The sequence below is a fragment of the Lindgomyces ingoldianus genome, assembly GCF_010093535.1.
Source record: "Lindgomyces ingoldianus strain ATCC 200398 unplaced genomic scaffold BDR25scaffold_71, whole genome shotgun sequence".
NCBI classification, from domain to species: domain Eukaryota; kingdom Fungi; phylum Ascomycota; class Dothideomycetes; order Pleosporales; family Lindgomycetaceae; genus Lindgomyces; species Lindgomyces ingoldianus.
In genome coordinates, this window is record NW_022985232.1 from 155345 (window position 1) to 178035 (window position 22691).

Sequence of the window (22691 nt, forward strand, 5' to 3'; positions counted from 1 at the left end):
CAACTTACAGAGGTGATAAGGATCTTGCCCGTGCTGGGGACGGTCCGATTTAAAGGCTATATTGCGGAGGCTAACGCCCAGGTTTGTTCGCGCCTAAGTTCCAACACTCTAGATATGCAGTACTATGCTTATTTAGAAGGGATTCGTGCTCCTTACGGCAATTGTCTTCGGCCAGACCTTTTGAAACAAAAGCCCGCCTTGTATGGCTTGATCAAGCAACAGGGATGCACGACTGTGGCAAAGCACACTAGCCTGCGCAAAGCCCTCAGGCTGTGATTTGTTTGGAATAGTAGAGATCAAGACGTATAATTTCGGCGTCCCGGTTCGGAAGCAGGCTTCGCTGTTCCACTGAAGCGCAATTAAGGCGCAGAACGCAACCAGACACAGACAATGGCAATTTTTACGCCACTAGAGAGAAGTAGAAAAAAGCTCATTGGTTCATCAGTCTATAACGATTTCCGAAAGCGAAGGGCGAAGGTGATCTCTATGAGCATGTCTAGATATTGGCCTCCCAACTCGTCCTCTTTGAGCCCAATCTTCCCGCCCACAGCGAAATCCACATTTTTGTCACTACAGAAATGCCTTTCACAGTCGAAAAGTGCACCGAAGCAGATCTCCCGCGGTTCTTCGAAATTGTCTCCCTTGCCTTCCGTCATGACCATGAATACATCGACTCGGTGTTCCCTGACCATGATACCCCTGCTGGTCGAGAGGCCGGTGCTGAGCGTATGCTCGCCACCATGAAAGCAGACATTAATGCTATCTTCTTGAAAGTGGTCAACGATGAGAGGAAGATCATCGCAGCCGCTAAGTGGAACATCTACGATGGTGTTGTGCCCCCTAAGCCAGAACTGACAGGTGATTACTGGAAAGACGGCGATGAGAAGGAGTTCGCAAAACACATGTTTGATGGCTACCTTGTACCAAGGTGCCAGGACATCAAGGATTCTAGAGGAAATCTTGCTAGTGAGTTAGTTTGCCGCCCACTCCGCCGCCACTAACATGGGATCTAGCTTTGGACATGCTCATTGTGGATCCGTATTATCAGCGTCAAGGTGCTGGCAGGATGCTAGTGCAGTGGGGGACGGCTGTTGCAGACAGGCTTGGTGTTGAAGTGAGTCAATCTCGCCGACCTCCGTATCAAGGCTGGACGGCTGAAAACACTAGGCGGTCGTCGAAGCTGGTGATTATGGCCGAGGACTCTATGCTCAGGAGGGATTTGAGGTTCTCGACAAATATGAGGTTCCCGTTCCAGAAAAGTGGGCTGCGCGAAGAAAGCAGTGGTTCTGGTGGATGAAACGTCCAGCTCTAGCTCCCGCACCAAAGAACTAGCATCAAAGTATTAGAAACTTCGCTATAGAGAATGATCATGGCACTGCTCTTATGCCTTGTGGTAAATTCTTTATATTCATACCATCTCATTCATCCATACATCTGGTCCACACAGAACAACCTCCTATGGACGTTAGCTAGCTTATGTCGTATGCTCACCCTAAGCCCGGCTCTGGACTGCTAACTTCAATAAGGACCTCGCGAGTCTGTGTAATTATTCTATCCTGCGAATCACTCTGCTCCTTAATCTTTCTTAGCTTAATGCTATTCTTCGAATTCTTCGCCTCTTAGTTGCTTGGACCCTTACGAACCCTGCTAAATGAGTAATTTGAAGTCTCCAATGGAGCTACTGAACATATATCCCCAGCCAGAATGCCGCTTTGCAGGCCTCTTAGGTTTGATCTAGAAGAGCGTCTAAGGAGGAACTTACAAGAATCGAGCGTAAAATGCAATGATGATAGGAGTTTTGGTCATTAGAGACATGTTGAGACCATAGAGATGAAACCAGCTAGTGCAGCTGTGGATGCGTCGATTGTAACATCTAACGCCGCAAATACTCCCTAGAATGCGGTCTGAGTCTGCCGTTAGTGCGACTTCGATAAAGTTTTGTCAGAGTAGGCGTGCAAAACTCACCTAATCGAAACAATTCGACGAACATATGTCCTATGCATTGGCTGGTAGGCATTGGAAAGCTATGGAGAAACCCACAATAACGGCGAAAAGTGCACTGGCGCCTGATACAGCATAAACAGCATGAACTCGTGGGCTATTCCGCGCACAAATCGCGAAGAGTTGAAGGACAGTTTGTTTCGCGAATACGAGAGTGATAGTATGCATGATTTGGGAGGTATAGGTAGCCTTCTCTCTTGTTAGTTCTATATAGCTATAGCCTGGGATGTTCGTTGGGAACTTTACTTGCCTTTTGATAATGGACGAGTTAGTCATCAGTGAGATTGTAGTTGTGTTGCCCTAATCCTGCAGACTCTTGAACAATGACTGCGATGCTGTACGCTGCTGCGAAAAGATTTGCGATATTCAGCTTCATGATAACTATACGTCCAAAAAAAGCGAAGGGATCCGACGTACCATTGCAAGAATCGTGAATCCATCATCGTATTGTAGATTCCGGATCAAAATCTATTGTGTAAAGACCTCCATCATCGACCCTAAAAACATCACTCTGAGCAGGATCCGGTTGATAACATTTATCAACGGCCACCGATTCGCTGCATCGACATATCCTATCCGACGCCATACTCCTGTAGAAGTCAAGGCAGAAGCAAAGTAGTAAATAGTATGTACCCAGTTATTAAAGTCAAAAATAAACCTGTCGCTGTGATGTGTGACTGCAAAGTAGACTTTCAAAAGCTTCCTAAGAGGATTGTTGTTTGATACGCATCTCTGACGCAGTGACGCCCAAAAAAGGGTCCCGGCATCTGTCTTCTCGAACACCTCACTCAGAATACAGAGTGCGGAAAGAATCACGGACCCCGGCCAAAGACAGTGCCCACCATTCCCATGTCCCAAATGCCTGTATATTCAAACGGATATATCTAATAGTGTGCCAAGTGGGGCCTCGGCCAACGCGAACTTAATGTTTTCGGCGTCTGTTCCGCAATTATGTTAGCGTCTGTGCCGCAATTACGTTCAACTTCGTGCCGCAATTACGCATGTCAACCCCACATGACGGAAGGCATACGAGACCGAAGTTAGTTAGTGAGAGAAGGGGGGCAATCACAGGGGTCTTCTAGCAGGGAATAGAGTTTCCTACTTCGCTAATGGTTTTGCAAAAAGAGAGGTAATAAAGAAATCTCTACGAATCGAAATTTTTCTAAAGTATGTGGTTTCCATTCCTTCCCGAACAAGGACTGAGTGTCCGCCTCTTTCTTGTTCAGTAGTTGAATCCAAAAGCAGATGACACCTAGTTGTCGGATCGTCGTAAATCCGCTCCGTTACTCCCAGCAGCCCTACTAATGTGCCCTAACAGACATTCGTCACCACCACGCTGCCACGGCAACACCTATAGCTTTAAAGATCCCCGACGCCTTCCTCGTGCTCTTCATAACTCATCGCTTTCTCGCGTTCCTAGGATAAGAACAGTCTATCTTTGCTCCAAAACACGGAATGCTTCACTCTCTTCAGCCCGGTGGTGTCGTTCTGGCCACGGAGAAGCTAACTTGGCATCTTCACGGATTCCCAACGACCAAAAGAAAGAGCCACTTATAGTAGAGGCAACACAACTATCCAATGAAGACTACTGTAGTTTAGTAGCAGTGTATTTCGAAGCAGTTATAGAGTGTGCAGCGATGGCGCAGGAAGAGGGATCTAATATTGCGCCGGGACATCGGGTAAGATCTCATCTACTTGAGGAAGGCATACCTTGATCCCTCATGATTTCAACTCTGCTATAGGTCTAAGCTAATTGTCTTATTTCCTTTCAGAATGACGTTATAACCAGCCCCGCTCTAGGCGTCGGCGACTACATCCTCAAGTGCCAGCGCTCAACAAAGCAAATCTGGCTGTATTCGCCGATCTCAGGGTAGGAAGGCTACGACTGGGTTGTACATGGGCAGAAGCAATATACCGATGATGGCGTAACGATGGGACAATGGCTACATATGAGTAAGGGTACAAACTTGTCAGAGGTATTGAATACAGAGTCGGGTTTACAAATGGAAATGTACTTTGGGTGACGTCCGTGCTGCTGCTTATGGCTTACCGAATATTGTATGACCCCTCCTAATACTGTTAATCTATCATCTGGTTCTTTGCTACCACATCTTCGCCACTGGGGCTCTCCATGGTTCTAGCGGAACTTCACCCTCTCCTACATCCGGTACCGCGGCCTTCGGCTCCAATCCACCCCATTCTTGCTTAGCTTCCGCAACCTGTCCTTCGCTTCTCCGCACCGCCTTGGCCTTTGGCCCTGGCGGATCTGCCTCTAATGCATCACTCTTCCGCTTCCGACCACGTTTCTTCTTGCCTACAGTGGCTTTAGGCACTTGCGCAGCCCTTGCAACTTTCTTCGCCTTGTTTACAACCCTTTTGGCCACTATTTTAGACAATATATAAGACACTTAGTTATAAAACTTTAACTTTAATAAATATAAAGCCTTTTTTACTTTATTTTTTAGTACGTAGATAAGTAATAAGGTAAGCCTTATATAACTTAAATAAGTATTTAATAAAAAGATAAAATAAAAAGCTTAACACTCTTATTAACTATTAGTTGTAAATAGCTATAGATTACATATTACTATAAATTTTATTAAGTACTATAATAATAATAAAATACTACAAGAGTTTATAAATAATCTATAAAAGCAGAGCTTATTTAGAGCAATAGTTAGCGCATTAAGGTGGGTTGTTTAGGTTAAAGAATAGTTGCAGCGTAATGCTTAGCAAAGTAGTATTAGATAGGTAATAGATGCATAACAACAACATTTAACTGCAGCACGCAACTAATCACAGCCTGCAACTAAGCGTGGCTGATACTAATCACCAACACACTAATGTAGCTACAGAGGTGGAATAGACGCAACTGACTATAATTTAAACATGTTTTACACAACACATGCTAGAGAAAACTGCGTGCAAATTAATGTATAAGTGCACTTATATTAAGTATCTGTTTCTTTTAAAAAAGAATGTAAGAAGTACATAAAGTAATAATAAAATAGTATTACTAAGGTTTATTTAAAGAAACTATAGCTAACTAGCACGCCTAAAAGAGGAGATTCTGCTCAACCTTTCGTTCTGCAAACCTAAATATATTTAGTAGAGCAAGCTTTGCTAATAATCTCTCTAGCTATTTGTCTACCTTATTTAACTTATACTTTACAGCTTTTAGATGGTTACATGTTTAAGCCTCTATTAATTGCCTACTTAGCTAAGCTAGTAGATTTTATATATAAGTACTAAAAACTATTAACTATTATAAAAAACTACTTTACATATTTAATAAAGCCTAGCTAATGTTATTTAAATTAAAAACTATTTTTAAAGCATTTATAATATATAGTTTATTTTTATATAATTTAGAAGGAATCTTAGCATAATTTAACATTAAAAAAAAGAACTAGCCATTCTCTAGTAATAGTACTACTTTAGTACTAGGCGCTTTTAATTAGAGAAAGATGAAGAGGATTTTATACTAAGTTATTAATAATATTTATAGTAAGTAGTTATATTCGCTTAGTTAAACTATTTATATAATTTTATATTATAACAAATTACTCTAGTATAAGGTTAAACATCTTAAATAAGCTTTTTTTAATAAAAAAGTGTTACTACTAGCATAGAAAGCCTTTCCTACTTAAAGATCTACTTAAGTATAATAGTAAAGTATAAGGACAGAGCTGTGTACCACTGCGCTAATATAACTAAAAAGGTGTGAATAATTAACTAACAGTTAATTATTGCGTACAGAATAGTATATATACCTGTTGCACGTAAGCGCTATCTTAGCTTTACATAAAGTAGTCTTTTAGTTACTAAATAAAGTATGTAAAGCATATAATTTTCAAGCTTAAAAAAGAAAATAACAAAGCTTAAAAAAGTATAAAAAAAAGTAAAAATAGCGCATATACTAAAAAAAAAAATATGTATAAAAGTAACTAGTAGTAAAAGAAATCTAACTTTAAAAGCAACGCGTTAAGGTAGCTTAAAAAAAGAAAGTAAAGTTTACTAAAAAGCTACTACACAACTAATAAAAAACATCTAATTAGCTAAAAAAGTTAAGAAGAAAGCCTCTACACTAATTACTAGTAATAAAAATAAGAAGAAGAATTATATTAAGAATGAATTAGTTATAGAGGTTACTGTGTCTACTCTAGCCTAAAGTTTATGTAGCAGGTGGATTAACCTTTCTAAAAGGTTTCTTATATAATAGATTAATTAATTAGTAAGCTTTTTTTTATAACTCTAGAAAACTACTTTATTTTATAAGCTTTATAGAGCTGAATAGCTTTAAAAGTTTAAGGGTAACATCATAAAACTGTGGGTTACAAGGGGCTGTGCGTTAGGCGATGAAACATAGTACGCTGCCACACAGGTTTTTTTTTTTTTAGAAGTATTGAGTAAATTTACGTTGCAATTCAGTCTGCTCACGTTCCTCTGTAGAATCTTTAATTTCTCCGGCGACTCGTTGTTCCAGCCGGCGCTGAGCCTAAACAGGAAAGAGTGTGTACCTTTCTAATTCGCTGCTGCGCTACAGGCCGCTATTCTCTCGAACACTTGACGGAACATATCAGCCATCGCCTGTCCACCATTTTCAGACAAAAGCATATCCTTATTCTTTGCCGTCTCCTCTGCTTTCTCCTTCGCCCGCGTCAGCATCCCCTCCTCAAACCCACGCAACCGTGGCTCGAGCGCTTCTTGCCACTTAGCGGCGTTCTCGGCCTCAGGCATCCCTCCAAGCGTGTGCGCTAGGTCCAGTGAGTCCCACAACGCAATGTTGACACCCTCGCCGGCCCACGGCGTCATCAGGTGAGCCGCATCGCCAACCAGCGTAGCTCCCATGCGGGTCTCCCAGCGGTGACCGATGGGAAGCATGTACATGGGCGCGATATCGGCCGGGCTGCCGGGGTTGTCCTTAGTGTCCTCGTCACAAGCTGTAGCGAGGAGGTCCTGGAGTGAGGGCGCCCACTTGCCAAAGAGTTTATCGTCACCCAGGAGCACAATCTTGGCTTGAGCGGCCGTCTTGCCCCCAAGCCCCACCGCCTCAGCCCAGTGCTCGTGCGACGTGCTCACAGCCGCGTACACTCGGATGGAGTCCTGTGGGCCACGGTGGGTTAGAATGCCGTTGCCACCGCCGAGCGCGCTGAGTGTGCCCGACCCGCTCAGCGCAACCAGATGTGGGTATTTGGATGAGGCGTTCCTCAGCGTTGCAGTTATAAACTGCGCGCCGCTGTAGAAGGGTGTAACGTCTGTGAGCAGCTTGCGCACCCGGGACCAAGCACCGTCGGCGCCGACAACGAAGTCGTATGTCTCGGTGCCGTTGGCACCCAAGTCGAGCATGATCTCTATCGCGTTTGTGGTCGCGTTGCGGGCGCGCTGTACAGCCGTGACTTTGTGGTTCCATTTGATGAAATCTCCAAGGATGTTCTCGAGAAGCAACTTCGTGAGCGCATTCCGCGCAACTTCTGGGCGAGTCGAATGCTCGCCGTCATCAGTGTGCAACACGGTGGCCTGCGGGTCGAGGACGCGGCACGCCTCAGAGCAGTCGCCGAACGCTGCCTGGAGGCCATCCCACAGGCCACACTCGCTCATTGCCCGTAACCCAGACTCCTTGTGCAGATCCAGCATGCCGGACGGTTTTGCAAGCTCCTCTGGCGTCGGCTTGCTTCGCAATTCGTAAATCGTGAGGTGCATGCCTCGTTGTTGTAGTAGAAGGCCGAGTGCCAGACCTGAGGGTCCGCCGCCGACGATGGCGATTCGGGGTCGAAAAGGCATTATGCGTGCGTGAGAGAGAGAGAACGGAAGACTTTGTGTGACTTTTGCTTTGAGGAATCATAACTTCAATGGGAATTTTATATCTATGTTCGATCGCGAACGTCCGTCGCACTTTGTTTACTCTCCGATGCGGAGGTTTCTAAAACTCCGAGTGGTTGTTTTCGTTCTGAGTTGCGCAAGCTACTTTCATCCGTCTCTTCCAATTGTTTCAACGTTTTATTTTAGCCCAATAGGAAACCGTCATTATTACTATTCGTGGCTCCATTAGGTGCCGAACATTTCATGACTCAAGAGCTGAGCTTGTTTTTAGCTCAGCTTTCGTAATTGCCTGTGCCGCCATTCGCGTTATGCAAGGTTACAGCATTCGAATTACAGTTTCGTGAATTGCTAGGCACCACTTAAAGCCGGTATCGACTCCCTCATTCGACAGGCCTCCTGCGACTCGGGCCGTTCTGTGACAAGAGAAGTGATAAAATCGCCTGTTCGGGAGTCAGAGAGGCATTGGGCGAGCTAGCATTAATTAGGATATCATCTAGACGTCGCGTCTCTTAAACACAGCTACCGAATCACCCCAAAAATACCAATGACAGCGACTGAAAGCAGCATAGTGGAATAGATACAGGATAAATGGGTCTGGATTGCAGCCGCGGAGACCTAGTTACGCGGTGCTAACATTAGAGATTTTATACAATGTTCACGTTCATATTGTTTGCAGTTGCAACCGTTACCTACTATAGTTACTCGATGCCTACGACAGTAGTATGCTGCCTGAACTTGTCATATGATGTCTAGCTCGCTCCTTTTGCATATATAGATCCGTAGATACCTTCCTTTACCAACCAACTCCATTCCTCACGACCTCTGTGCCCCTAAGCTTCACAGATCGGATGGATGTCTCTCGCTGAGCCGTTCCGATGAACGCAAATCCAAAACAACACCCAGAAGTTTTGCTCGGCGTTCCGGACGCTTTTTCGCGGTCGGTTTTAATGGCAAGGTCGAGGACAATCAAGAAACCATCGCCCTCCGCCATGGTCAACGTGGCTTTTCCGATAAATATATGTCGGTGCATCAACAGAGGGGCCATTCATAAGGTCCTCGTGCCGGTGACTTATGCTTGAGGAGCAAACAGGAGTTACCTAGCGGGGAGAGGTTTGGCCTGGCCTCAAACCGTGGAAGGTGTGCGAGGTGCCCAACAGGTGTGACGTGGCCACCGGAAACTGGGGTAAAGGCTTGGGAAGCAGGCATGTCAAACTCTACTATATTGCTAGTACTGCTAGCTAATATATAACTACCTGCCAGGGACCGGCAGGTTCACCAAGGTCGATGTAGTACTTGCATCCCCGTAGCAATACTTCACCGGTCGCACTCTCATGACCGTCAGGCTGGTGCCTATCTATCACGCAAGTTATCCTCAGATGTAGCTGGCCAGAACCTGAGACGAACGAACTTCCTCCGCTTGGGAAGAATTGGCATCAGGATTCACTTCTCGCAATTCCAAAATCAAAACGTCGTGAACGTGAGGTTGGATAAAGAGAGACGGGATGAAGTGTCCAAGGAAACCTTAGAAAACCGGTTCAATCTGTTCAAGAAGGTTAAGGAGGATTTCAGGTTTTTGAACAGCGATGCCTACAATATGGACGAAAAAGACTACATCTTGGGTGTTTCCGAGATATCCAGAGTCCTTATCCCGCCCAAATCTAGCGTTCATACACAAAACAGGCTACGGCCGAGGGCCTGTTAAGATAATCGAGTGCACCAATGCTGCTGGAATCACAGTTCCCCGTTTCGTGGTATGGGGCGCAAAATCACATGGCGATAACTGGGTACCCGTGAAAATGAGCCGATCAATAGATGGGTCTGTGTTTGCACCGTTATTCATCAGAGGGCGTAGAGAAGTCATCACCCAGAATTTCAGACTCTAGGTCTGAATCGTCCTGGACAGTCCCACCGTCGTCTTCCCACGCCATGTCGTCAGCGAGTTTCATGCATTTACCGGTCAAAACATCCAACGACCGCATTTCGAGTTGCGGAAGCGTATGAGTTAGGATTCTTATGATTTTGGGAGACACCATATGGGCCGCAAGTGCTTCCGCCTGATCTTCGATATCCGCTTTTAGTTTAAGAAATCCTCCGCCTGTGGGACCGCATCGTGTGGAGTGCGCCGCTGACGTTGTCATCGGTGACTCATTAGACAGGCTGAGGTTGATGAGCACCTCACTTAAGCGTAAACTGGTGTCATGGTGTTGGGGTCTCAGAACATCTGCGCAGATGCTGCGCATGCGTAGTCGAAGACGTCTTAGAGTAGTAAGAAGGGCGCCGATACTCGTGCAAACGTGAAAATCGTCACGATGCTCTTGTCGCGGCATCAAGAGGGTCCCACAAAGGTCTAGCTCCAGGGCCGTCAGATTTTTTCCCGACAGGAAGGCTCGTATCGTGGACAGTGAGAGATAATCGCGGCGGGGAAGAAGAGGGAGCAGAGGATGGTGTTCGCTTGAGGCTTGGATACGTATTATCCGCAATTTTCGAGATTCTTTGGCTGTAATTGCAAGTTGGGCTAGGTCGTTATCCAGGGCTGTTGTCCAAGCTGTGAGCAATGCGCGTCCGAGATCTCCGTCCCAACTTGAGGCAACCAAAGCATTCACATCCTGCGGATAGCTTTGTGACTCCGGTATAGAGCTCCAGCCCTCAAATCCCTTTAGGCCAAGGTCCAGAATTTCCAAGCTGTCTTTGATCAGAAGCAGGCTCCTCCCCACCTCCCGAGAAGATAGCAAACGCCGTAGGGTCTTTTGAAAAAGTTGAAGGTCCTTGAAGCACGCAGTACGAGCAAATCTGAACCACTGCTTGCAGACTGTGAGGCGTCCTAAGTCCTCACGGAAATAAGACGAGCCCACATGATTCATAACTTGTATCAGAATCTCTGGAGGCAATTGTAGGAGTGACATGGAGTGTTGTGGAAATCAAGTAACGTCCCGGTATCGGTGAATCAAGAGGCTTGAGTGTCTTACAGGGAGTTCAAGGAGAGAAAGAAAGACGTCGAGCCAATAATAAACGGCTTAAGAAGTTTCAGTTGCTTGGTGTGGAGTGGGTTCAAAGCTCGCAGCAGATGCGATGCGTGTGTGTGAGTGGAGTGGTTTCTTCCCTCTGGATCACGGAACAACTTCGGAAGTCTGGCGGGGCAACGGCAGCCTTCTTTACTGTATTCCATCGCTTAACGCACGGCCCCTTGTAACGCACACACAACTAAAATCCATTAACTTTTTAATTAAGTTTATCTCTACTAATATAGACCTAATTAAGGCTGCGCTAGTGTTATTTAAATTACTAAAGTTTAGAGAAAAACCTAATTATAGTATAACAGCAAGAAAATTTAGTTGTTGTTGCTCTATACTATTAAAGCGCCACTATAGAGTGCAGAGCACCTATGCAGAGAAGCATAAAAATTAATAACTTCTTAATAATGTATAAAAAAACTACTACTTACAAAGCTGATAATACATAATTGTGCCTTAGAAATAGCTAAAAAAAAATAGGCGAGTAAAAACTAGGTTAATTACTTTATTAAATAGTAAAACATTAAGCTTATATTTTAATAAACATCTAGCATAGATTCTAGTTACAAAAGAGCTAACTTAGCCTTTAAATATAAGCTCTATTTTAAGCTGTTATAAAATTTTTTTAATAATTATAGTATAAAGTTACACTATATTTATAATATAAATAAAAAAAACTTTTTAGTTAGTATACTATTAAAAGTTAAAAAATCTTCTTTAAATAGTAGTATAAAAAAAGTAGCATTAAGTAGATAATCTAAAATAGCAATTATAAGTAGGTTATAACAATAGCTTATATATACGCTAATAAAACTTCTTTTACACTAGCACTAATTTATTAGGTTGTTTTAAGCAAAATATAAAACACTTACTTATAAAACTTCGACTTTAATAAATATAAAGCCTTTTTTACTTTATTTTTTAGTAGGTAGATAAGTAAAAAGCTAGGCTTTACATAGCTTATATAAGTGTTTAATAAAAAGATAAAATAAAAGGCTTAAAGCTTTTATTAACTATTAGTTTTAAATAGCTATAGATTACATGTTACTATAGATTTTATTAGGTACTGTAATAATAATAGAATCCTCTTAGCTATCTATTTACTTTATTTAACCTATACTCTCTAACCTTTAGATGTCTGTATATTTAAGCCTCTATTAACTGCTTACTTAGCTAAGCTAGTAGATTTTATATACAGGTGCTAAAGATTATTAACTATTATAAAGAAAAACTTTTTTTTATATATTTAATAAAGCCTAGTTAATATAATTTAAATTAAATACTATTTTTAAAGTATTTAAAATGTGTAGTTTATCTCTTTTTAATTTAAAAATAATTTTAACGTTCTTTACAAGCAAGTTGCTTACACATCTAAGTTGCTTACTTTTGTTAAGACTACAGCCTAACAAACTCTATAATAGCCTATAAAAACCTGCTCTAGCACTATATAGTATAGTATAGTCTAGAATATTATTTAGATACTACTTTTACTTCTTACTTACACATTTGCGTGTTATATCTAGTTTAATTACACTATCTATAGCACTTTTAAAATAGCTTACCTTCTTTAGCTTACACTTACTTCTTTACTTTCTTTTTATTTCTACGCGCTTTAAACTTTTTTAGAGCTATTACGTGTAAGCTTTTTTAAATTATTAAGGTTTTTTCTACTTTAATCTGCTTCCTTTTATATAATTTATATTATATAGTAGCCTTATTAGCTGCTTAAAGCTTAGTAATTTATTATTATACTAACACTAGCTTATATATAATTATTACTACCTTTGTTAAAACTTTTTTAAACACTTTAACTATAAAAGTTAGTAAACAATTTATATGCTTTAAAATTTTATTTTTATAAGTATTAATTATAACTTAAGTTTTAAAGTATTACTTAGAGTTTATAACTACTAGAGCTTGTTATATATAGGTAGTAGTAGTAGTAGTAGTAGTAGTAGTAGTAGTAGTAGTAGTAGTAATAAAGTGCATAACTTTACATTAAGGTCTATTATAACTTATTATAGGTTAACAGAAACTAATCTAGTGCTTTAAAACTTTTCTTAGATATTACTAAAAGTAATTATAGCATTATAAGCTACTTTAAAGCATAGTAAAAACTATATTTTATAATATAAGTTATCTTAGCATTTCTACTCTATTTATTTTTTATATTTCTTTCTATGCTCTTTAAAAGTGTAGTTGTCTACTAAGTAGTGTTTGTTTTTTATCTAATAGTAACATAGCTGCTAATTATTTTATTAGTAGGCTTTTTATTAAAAGTAGTAAAAGTTGCACTGCTTTTCTTTTCTACATTTAGGCTATAGCTGTTTTTTATGCTTAGAGGCTAGGCAATAGTGTTAGCAGTTTAGATTTTTATACTTTGTTGCCTATCTTATTATAATGTCTACTTAGTCTTTATTTAGAGCAGAATTATATAGCTACTATTCTACTTAATGCTTAGTTAGCTAATGCTTAACATAGTGCTTATTAGTGTACATATACTATAGGAGTAGGCAGTCTTTTAGGTTTAGTTGTACAGAGATTAGTTATTACTGTGTCTACTATAAATATTCCTTAGTCTAGATAATTTATACAGAGTAGGCTTTCTATTTACATGTTAGGTCTTTATGCTTTTAGCTCTTACATAGAATGCATTACTATTTGTCTTGTCTAATTACTAATTCTTTTCTAGAGACTGCTAGGGCTAGTAGAGGTGTTTTAGGCTGTTCCTAGCTTAGTTTTAGTACTATAAAGTTGTTTATAAGCTACTTAGCGGCTTTACCTTTATTAAAAATGTTTTAAAAGAATTTTTAATAATGTTTCTTTAAAAACATGTAGTAGTACACCTTTATAATTATTAATATAAGTGTGTACGTTTTAATGTTGTTTCTTATTATTACTTAATAGTGTATAATTATACAATGCTAGGGTCTATAGTTATTTCTATATTTTTAGCATTTATTTTGCTAGAATCTAAGAGCTAACTCTCTTACTAAGATCTTTTCTATTAGTAAGTAAAAAGAAAAAATTATTCCTCTTTTGTGACGGCGTGTACCGCCTCACATGCTCTGCGGCATCAGCTCCCTCGCTTGCGCAACGAGTAGCACGCTAGTGCTACGAGTAGCGCCTTGGCAGGGGGCACACATGTATATTTAAACTCGCAGAGCAGCTCCTCTGCTCCTTAGTTTAATCTAGTTGAGTTACACCACCTCTTGCTTGTAGCTTGAGCATGCCGACCGTGACATCTTTTTTAATTATGTTCTCAATATACTCTTAAACTTAGAGTGTAGTATAGTATTCTTTAAGAATAGCTACCTTCTGTAGCATCTAATATAGTTTATAGCTATTTTAAACCTCTACTTTCTAGTTGTTCCTAGGGCATTCTTTACATTTATAGTTCTCTCTACATCTTTAGTAAAGTTCTTAATTAAGTCTTTCTTCTAACTTGCTAGAGCTTACTCTTATTTCTATGCTAATAGCTTTTATTACTACTTAGTTATCTTTATTCTCTGCCTTTCTAGAGTCTAGGCATTTTTAATAAAAGTATTTTACTTTTTTATAGTTTAAATAAGCTTTATTTTTAAGTCTTTTCTTTTTGTATATAAAAAGAGACCTAGTCTACTTTATTTTTTCTTAGGTTTATCTTAGTTATTTTCTTCTTATAGTTTTAATCTTACTAAGGTCTATTAGTTCTCTATTTTACAAAAGATCTTCTTTTTTTTTACCTAAAAAGTAGGCCTTTATTTTAACTTGCTAGTAAAGCTCTTTATAAAACATTTTACATAAAGCCTTTAAGTTAGTCTAGCTGTACTAGGCTTAATATTCCTAGAACTTAGCAGTATAAGCTTGTACTAATTTTTTTTAACATAAGTTATCTATTCTATTTATAGCTATGTTTTTTTATTAATTAGTTTATAAATTCTAGTAGAAGATTCTTTAAAGTTTTACACATTGCTAAATATATATTAGGTGCTGTCTAGTAGGGTTGCTGTGAAGCTATGTAAGGCACTAGAGGCATGAGGAACTGCATTGAATGTATTGCTCGAGGAGTCCTTTGCAGGAGTCTATATATATGTGAAATAAGTGGGTGGGTCTTGGCAACAGACTATGGTGCCGACGCATCCGACCATCTTGTGACGACACATCCGACACATCCGACTATCGTGTGACTATGGTGACGACGCATCTGAGTGTCACTACTGCAAACAGTTGTGCTAGTAGTCCTGTAGAACCTCTAGTAGTCTGTGTAGGGTTAAAACTAGATAGCTAGGCTCTCTCCTAGGTATAAGCTTATTTATTAGATTATTTCTTTATTAGTTTTAAAAGCTTCTAGGTTGTAACTTATATATAATTTATATTATATAAAGAATAGCTTTAGGTCTTTTAATAGTCTTAAAAATAGTTTTAAAAGGTCTATTTATAGTAACTTTTTTTAGCATGTTGTTACAACCTACGTGTAACGATTCTCGTTCCATCTCGGGTCGCCCGGAACCTATCCGAAGGGTCCCTGTATCGGCCCCGACCCTGGCTCAACCCTGACTCGACCTGGCCCCGACTCTGCTCTGCCCCCTGCTGTTACCCCTATTCCCCCATGTATTTAGTCGCACCTCGCCCCTGTAGCTAGCTTAGTAGTTTTCTGATATCCTTTGTACAAGGTCTATAGTTGTTAATGAGATTCCCAGGTCATTAAGTCCCCACACACTCCCATATGCCTCCGAGCGGATTCCTACCGCATTTGGACTTATTGTCTTGCCTGTGCCGTTACACTATGATTAGGCTGTAAGCTACCAACCAAGTGTGACCCACCGTCTAAGTAAGCAGGGATAGCTCCCCTAGGTCACCCCACCAAGAAACGCATCACGTAACCCAACAGACGACGAATGGACAGTGCTGACGGACGGATTAATAGGCAGGTGTCTAGTCTAATAGAGACCTCTGCATTAAACGCAATAAACGCAGTAAGCGTAGTTAAACGCAAGTAATTACTACAATCACTGTAACTAACAACAATTATCTAAAACAACACATGTATATATTAAGATCTAAGATTAACCTTAAAAAGGTTTAATTAACATTTAGTTTATTTATTACATAGACTAAGTAGCATTCTAGCTTTCTAAAGAGCTGCAATACTAGTTGTATATCTTACACTATATATACCCCTCTTCCTGTTTAACTAAACTGTTTAACCTAGCGTCTTATACTGCTGTCTAGGGGCAAACCACAATTAGCCTTCCTCTCTTTCCGCCCCCCCCCCTCACACTCCCGTGTTAGTAACTAGGCCGCACACCTGGAAGACCACACGCCCTTCCCGCTAAACCCCGCCAAGGCCTGTATACTCGTACTACCGCGAGTAAGGATTGTAACACATGTGCTCTAGTGTAGTAATTTGTAATTATAGACTATTAATTTAGTTAGTTGCTTTTTCTAAAGATAAGGTCTAGTTGTTTTATAATAGCGTAGGTTCTGCTATTTTATAGGAGTTGTTAGGGTTTATACTTTATAAAGAGTAGTAATTAATGTTACAATATTTGCATACTAGCCTTGCCTTATAGGTAGCGTTTAGCGCGCAGCTCCTAGAGAAGAAGAGATAGGTAAGAAGGACGCTCTTAGGTGTATAGGCCATAGCAATTGTAACGGCACAGGCAAGACAATAGGTCTAAATGCAGTAGGAATCCACTTAGAGGCATATGGGAGTACGTGGGGACTCAATGACTTGGGAATCCTATTAACACCTATAGGCCTTGTACAAAGGATATCAGAAAACTACTAAGCTAGCTACAGGGGCGAGGTGCGACTAAATACATGGGGGAATAGGGGTAACAGCAGGGGGCAGAGCAGAGTCGGGGCTAGGTTGAGTCAGGGTCGGGGCCGATACAGGGCCCTTTGTATAGGTTCGAGGCTGATACAGGGACCCTTTAGATAGGTTCAATGCGACCTAAGATGGAACAAGAAATGTTACACTACCCCCCCGTCTATTAACTAATAGTCTCTATTAGCAATTTAGGTAGAAAATATTACTGTTATTTCTTTTATTTTTAAACTTGACTAGGTTTAATTTAGCTAGGTGTTCTTACTCTAAGTATTCCTTTGCACTGCTAGCAGTGTCCTCTAAACTAACTACCACGCATGCGGTTATTAATTATTAGAGTAGCAGGTGTAATTTATTAATTAGAGACAATTTAGATTAGATAATAAGGTCTTTTCTATAAGTTCTTCTTTCTAGATTATACGCTGTAAGGTAGATAGCTTTAAAGAAGTTTGCACAGATATGTTTAAAACTATAGTTTAGTACTTATAGGCTAGAAGAAAGCTTCTTCTATTAGTAGAAAGACTAATCTAACTAGAATACTCTTCCTTTAATAGCTGCACTAATAAAGCGCGCTTTAAATGTAGAAAACGCCTTCTCTTTATCTATCTTAAAAGTCTAGAACACTTATTATGCCTTTGTCTTCTTCTAACTAGTAATAAAATAAGATTATAAGAGCTTTATTATATCCTCTACACTTATAAACTAAAACTAGTCTAATTTAGCTAGATATTCTAGCTCTAGATAGTCCTTCGCAATACTAGCTGTGTGTCTCTATATTAATGCTATATGTACGCGCTTACTTTAATAGTAATCTAAAGTAGTGTTAAGTCTATTTATAATAAAAGCTTACTATTATTTAAATGTAAGTTTTTTACTATTTATAAAAATCTTAATCTTAGGTGTGTGTTTAGTAAAGTAGATTTACTAGGTCTAAAAGGTGCCTAAAAAGTCTCTTACACTTAAAGTAGCAAAAGTAGTATAGAGCGTTATTAGAGGTAATTTAGTAGTTAGTAAGAGTTAACTAGTAGTTTTTAGCTAGATTAGCTACATAAGCTATGCTTATAATTAAGTAATCTAATTATTAATAAATATACTACTAAAGGTTAACTTTAAATTAAGTAGAAGTATAGCTTTAAGTGCTGTAAGAGTAGGTTTAGCTGTTAACATAAATTATTAATTAACTTTAAAAGGCTTACCTTAGCTGAAGCGTATTTTTATTCTAGAATTAAAGAGTACTTAGTTAGACATTAGTAGTTACTTTTAATTTAATAACTTATTAGTAGTCTTTAAGTTTCTACTTTAGCGTATTTTTTACAACTTTTCTAAAAGCAATTTTAATTATAAAGGATAAAAAGTTCTAAACTTAAAAGCTTTAGTTAATAGAAAGTCTCTAGTATTGTATCTATAAACTAAATAGTTTAATATAATACTATGTAAGTATTATAACCTAAACTAAATTAAACACGTCTTAGAGCTTAGACATAGTTAAATAAATAATTAGTGTAATATTATAATAAGGCTGTTACTAGTAATAGCAAGTCCTGTAATATAATGTAACAGCACAGGGAAGACAATAGGTCTAAATGCGGTAGGAATCTACTTAGAGGCATATAGAAGTGCGTGGAGACTTAATAATCTAGGAATCTTATTAACACCTATAGGCCTTGTACAAAGGATATTAGAAAACTACTAAGCTAGCTACAGGGGCGAGGTGCGACTAAATACATGAGGGAATAGGGGGAACAGCAGAGGGCAGGGCAGAGTCGGGGCCGATACAGAGACCCTTCGGACAGGTTCCGGGCGACCCGAGATGGAACGAGAATCGTTACAGCAATCCTCTAGTAGGTAAGAAGGAGTTAGAAGGGCAGAGCAGTTATAGTTCTCCCCTAATAACTATATAAGACAGTTAGAGGAACAATCTTAATATAAGATAATAATTAGATATATATATATATAGTATAAGATATACAATAGTATTAACGTTATTAGAAACTATTAATACTACTTAGTCTATATAAAGATAAACTAAGCATCAATTACAACCGTTAAATTATAGTTAGGATTAAAACTATATACTTCTAAGTTGCGCGCACTGCTTGTAGTGCGCGCGTTCTAAATCTGCGCGCACTGCGCGCACTATAGGCGGGTCTTTATTAGACAGAGCATTCTCTAATTATGTTGTCTAGATATTTAGACCGCCTTTTGTCTGTGTGGTCACGTGATCTCTTATGTTCTATTCCTAGCGGGTTTAGCCATTGATTAAACAACAGCGGGGAGCTTCCTTAGCCTAGGGTTACAGTCTAGTTGTAGGCTGTAACAGTAACTACTTAAAAGTAAGAAACACTTTTTAGATAGCTCTACATGTTTTAGCTCCCTCTCTGCCTTTAAGGTAAGATATAGCCTTATTAAAAAGTGCTAGTAACTCTAAGTACTTAGTAATAGTTGCTTAGTTATAGGTACTAAGGCTACCTTTTTTAATAAATGTTTAAGGTTAACTTTAGTTACTAGACTTCTTCTAGGTAGGTTAGTATTACCTAGAGCCTATAGCTACACTATATTCTGTAGTCTTAGTAGTTATATAGTTATTAAAAGAGACTTATAGCCTTTAAGCTTACTTAAAGTTAGTAAAGTAAAAGTTTTAGTATGTATTTATTAGTTTAAGAATTTTTTTAATTATGTAATTAAAAAAGTTTAAGTAGCTAGCCTTTTTTTTTTAATAAACTTCTTTAATAGCTTACATGCTTAATGTATATATATAAATAAAATGATATTAAAAAGTACACTTATTAGGCTTACCTTTTACTAGTTAGCTAAAAGCTTTTTTTTTATATAAAGTGTTAGCAAAAGTTAAGAAACTATATAAAGAATAAAAGTTAAATATATAATTATAAATTTTCTTTTAAGTTATTAAACACTTTCTAGTTCTTTTTTTATATAATCTGCTAGGCGCTAAGGTTAAGAATGTAGTATAAACAATAGAGTTGTTAGTAGTGTTAGTTAAAGCTGTACTTAGCTGCAAACTACTTAATTATTATTTATTATGTTATTAAAAATAAAGTAGCCTAGCTAGTCTTTGCTAATATTAAATATATATAAAGTTCTAGTAACTATTATAGCTATATTTAGTATAGTATACTTACTAATAAGAAGTAGAAAGCTAAGTATCTAGTTTTAAAGTTAACTTACTACATCTAAGTAGTGTATATAAATCTCTATTAGCGCGCGCTTACTACTAATTAACATATAGTTATAAAAGGTAATATAAATTAGTAATCAAAAGTAGCGTAAGTAATTATTTATAAAAAGTAGATATATATTGTACTTAGATATAATAAAGTCTTATAGACTAAATAAGCTTTGCTAAAAATAGCTTTTAGTAAAAAGTAATATTGCTTTAATTATTGTTTTAAAAGCTAGTATTTTAAGAACTCTAAGTGCTTAATTATTAGTAATTACCTAGTTCTGTACAGCTATTAGAAAGGCCTTCTTTAAGAAACTATCTACTAGCTAATTAGCTACTTTCTAGATAAGGTACACACTCTACTTTTATAGTAACACTACTATAAAAGTCTTTTATTTAACTAAGTAATTACACCTTTTTTACTAAAGCTATAGCTAGTAAGCTTTAAGCTAAAGTGCTTAATAATTACTAACATTAAGTGCTCTACTTTATATAGGCTAGAGGTGCTTTAATGCTAGTAGTAATACCTGCAAAGTAAGTATAGCTTATAATGCTGTTAATGCCACACGCGCTAGCTATAGTTAAACTCCTAACTAGTGTATAGTTGCCTAAGCCTATAGGGAGGTTTTTAGAGCTATAGAACATGTTGCTAGTTAAGCTCTTTATATTAGTTATTAATAGCCTGTGTTAAATGTAGAAGGGAGGTATTATCTAGTGCATTGTTAGAGGTTGTATTAGTAGTTATATTAGTGGCCGCATTAATACCTTGCTTAAAGAAGATGTTAACACTAGAGTCCTACAACTCTACTAGCTAGACGCGCTGCTTAAAGGCATTTTAAAAGTTTTTATTTATTATTAGTAATAACCTATAGTAGAAAGCAGAGAAAAGTTAGTAGTTTAGAAGTAGAATAGTTGCAGGTAAATAAAAAGTTACTATTACTAGAGTTACATAAAATGCTTAGTGCCCTTTTTAAAAGACTAAGAAATCTAGAAATAATTAGAATATAATAAAGCTGTACAGCCTTATAAATAAGCCTAACAAGCTAAGCCTAGCAAGCTAGAGCTTTTTAGCTTAATTGCTTGTTACAATTCACCCTCTTGGCTTGCTTAGCTTGCTTGCTTATATAGCAAGCCTATCAAGCTAGCTTGCAATCTTGCTTGATTGTTGAGAACTCTGAACTCCATTTCTACTATTTTTTTAAACACCTAGAGGGCACTTTATTAATTGTTTCAAAGCACGGGAGGCGGATTTCAACTTTCATGTGTAACTGGCACAGTTTATGCCTCTATAGGAGACCCATCACCGGTATCAAACTACCAATGCTGGCCGAGTTGGACAAATGGGGATTGGGCCGCAACCCGCTCGGTGCCCCTTTCATCGTCTAGGCCCTCGCCCTCTCCAACGTCACCCCCAATCCTCCCTATGAATACAGCCGCTAGTAGCGGAGGAAGCGGAGAGGGCAATAATAAAAAGAGCAAACTAGCAGGCCAGATAGTTGGTCCTATCGGAGGCATGATTGTCCTCTCCTGCATCCGCTCATTCTTCATCATCAGATGTAAGAGGAACAAGAGGAGAATTGAAGAAAAGCGCAGGACGAGCACAGTATACGTCGATCGGGACGGGAACGAATCGCACATAAAACAGCAAGGACATCGGTCCGAACGAGCGTTCCCAGCGCCGCCCGCGTGGCCTTTAGGACATGAGAATATTTCACCTGGTCAAGATCAAGGTCACCCATATGTAGGAGCAGATCATGGCATGGGAAGGCATGGTACTGCTCCGTACAATGAGAGTTCAGTGGATCATAGCCGCACCGAGTCTGAGCAAGTTAGTCCGATCGGCAGCACTAGGCGACGGGAGGGCGGGAGAGATATGTGTTGTCCAGTTCCGGGATCCTATTGACAAGGGAAATTAACACCCTCGAGCTCTGAAGATTCTTGTAATATTTCGTAGGCCGTGTGAAATCTTTTTCTTTCATATCTTCAAACATTTGTCTTGGAATCCGGCCAAAATTTATATTTAAAAATATCCACTAGGACGCCTCTTCAATGTTCAGCATGGGTGGGTGGCTAGGCCATGTGTGAGGAGCCATGGATTTGGTGTGTGACCATGGGTGGGGCTTGGTGGAGGAGTATGGTAATCTGGAGCCGAGTTGACAGTTGACGGGTGAGCTTATAAGGAGTTTGCTATCAAACCAGTCATTGGCGCTTTTCAGTATCATGGAGTCGTCTCGAGATGTGTGAGTGACCAGTTCCGGTAGCTCAATTAAATCTCCGAGTCAACTAAACTACCCTATTGGGTATAGACCCTACCCGATCAGGCATAGTATATGCCTGAGGCACCACCCATGGCCGGCCAAGCGCCCTTGGGGAAGTCCACCACCCATGCCGAACACTGCTGCGGCTTTGGCCACCCGATTTACGACTGAGATTATAAATGAAAACGTCGCACCCATGAAGTTGAGCGAAAAGGAGACAGAAGAGTCAGGCCGTAGGTAACGGTAGTAATGTGGCTGGTGGGGTAGTGCCGCTTGTCGCACGTGTCTCACGCGATATCATACCCATGTACTGCACTATTCACTCATTAGGCATAGCTCCTATCTCGTACAGTATATAGTCAGCTTAGAGCTCTATCGAGCTCCTCAGACCTTACAATACACTCATTCCACCTTGTTTGGATCTCGATCCCTTGTCGAGTCGTTTGCCATATGTCCCCTCCTCAGCTCATGCAAGAGTTATGAGCCCGGAGTCGCGCTCCTGACTAGTCCTCTAGTCACCACTGCACAGTTAGCTTTTGCATCTAGCTTCAGGGCCCCGCGAACCTCGACACATATCGATCACAGATTGCTCACCACTTGAGCCC

General features: G+C 39.4%; 7 protein-coding genes across 7 annotated transcripts; 4 read left to right on the plus strand and 3 right to left on the minus strand.

Annotated features, from left to right (window-relative positions):
- Positions 1 to 578: 578 nt before the first annotated feature.
- Positions 579 to 1332, plus strand: BDR25DRAFT_330051 (acyl-CoA N-acyltransferase; the record flags this gene model as incomplete). Its single annotated transcript, XM_033692498.1, has 3 exons — positions 579 to 966; positions 1014 to 1114; positions 1168 to 1332. The coding sequence occupies 3 exons, from the start codon at positions 579 to 581 to the stop codon at positions 1330 to 1332; spliced, it is 654 nt and encodes a 217-aa protein (XP_033539654.1).
- A 90-nt stretch (positions 1333 to 1422) lies between these two features.
- BDR25DRAFT_363555 (uncharacterized protein) lies at positions 1423 to 2169 on the minus strand (the record flags this gene model as incomplete). The annotated part of the gene is made up of 6 exons (XM_033696754.1): positions 1423 to 1456; positions 1492 to 1556; positions 1644 to 1710; positions 1763 to 1925; positions 1966 to 2059; positions 2092 to 2169. The coding sequence occupies 6 exons, from the start codon at positions 2167 to 2169 to the stop codon at positions 1423 to 1425; spliced, it is 501 nt and encodes a 166-aa protein (XP_033539655.1).
- Positions 2170 to 3224: 1055 nt separating this feature from the next.
- BDR25DRAFT_386137 (uncharacterized protein) lies at positions 3225 to 4007 on the plus strand. Its single transcript, XM_033697984.1, has 2 exons — positions 3225 to 3680; positions 3774 to 4007. The coding sequence occupies exons 1-2, from the start codon at positions 3306 to 3308 to the stop codon at positions 3873 to 3875; spliced, it is 477 nt and encodes a 158-aa protein (XP_033539656.1). The 5' UTR covers positions 3225 to 3305; the 3' UTR covers positions 3876 to 4007.
- Positions 4008 to 6435: 2428 nt separating this feature from the next.
- On the minus strand, positions 6436 to 7840 carry BDR25DRAFT_308122 (salicylate hydroxylase). The gene has a single exon (XM_033690968.1). It carries the CDS (start codon positions 7783 to 7785, stop codon positions 6526 to 6528), a length of 1260 nt encoding a protein of 419 aa, XP_033539657.1. The 5' UTR covers positions 7786 to 7840; the 3' UTR covers positions 6436 to 6525.
- Positions 7841 to 8529: 689 nt separating this feature from the next.
- Positions 8530 to 9618, plus strand: BDR25DRAFT_363557 (uncharacterized protein; the record flags this gene model as incomplete). The annotated part of the gene is made up of 6 exons (XM_033696755.1): positions 8530 to 8571; positions 8600 to 8648; positions 8692 to 8888; positions 8926 to 9030; positions 9095 to 9487; positions 9562 to 9618. 6 exons carry the CDS (start codon positions 8530 to 8532, stop codon positions 9616 to 9618), a joined length of 843 nt encoding a protein of 280 aa, XP_033539658.1.
- BDR25DRAFT_122562 (uncharacterized protein) lies at positions 9592 to 11004 on the minus strand. Its single transcript, XM_033683722.1, has one exon. It carries the CDS (start codon positions 10725 to 10727, stop codon positions 9657 to 9659), a length of 1071 nt encoding a protein of 356 aa, XP_033539659.1. The 5' UTR covers positions 10728 to 11004; the 3' UTR covers positions 9592 to 9656.
- A 10247-nt stretch (positions 11005 to 21251) lies between these two features.
- BDR25DRAFT_320485 (uncharacterized protein) lies at positions 21252 to 21731 on the plus strand (the record flags this gene model as incomplete). Its single annotated transcript, XM_033691907.1, has 1 exon — positions 21252 to 21731. The coding sequence occupies one exon, from the start codon at positions 21252 to 21254 to the stop codon at positions 21729 to 21731; it is 480 nt and encodes a 159-aa protein (XP_033539660.1).
- Positions 21732 to 22691: the final 960 nt, after the last annotated feature.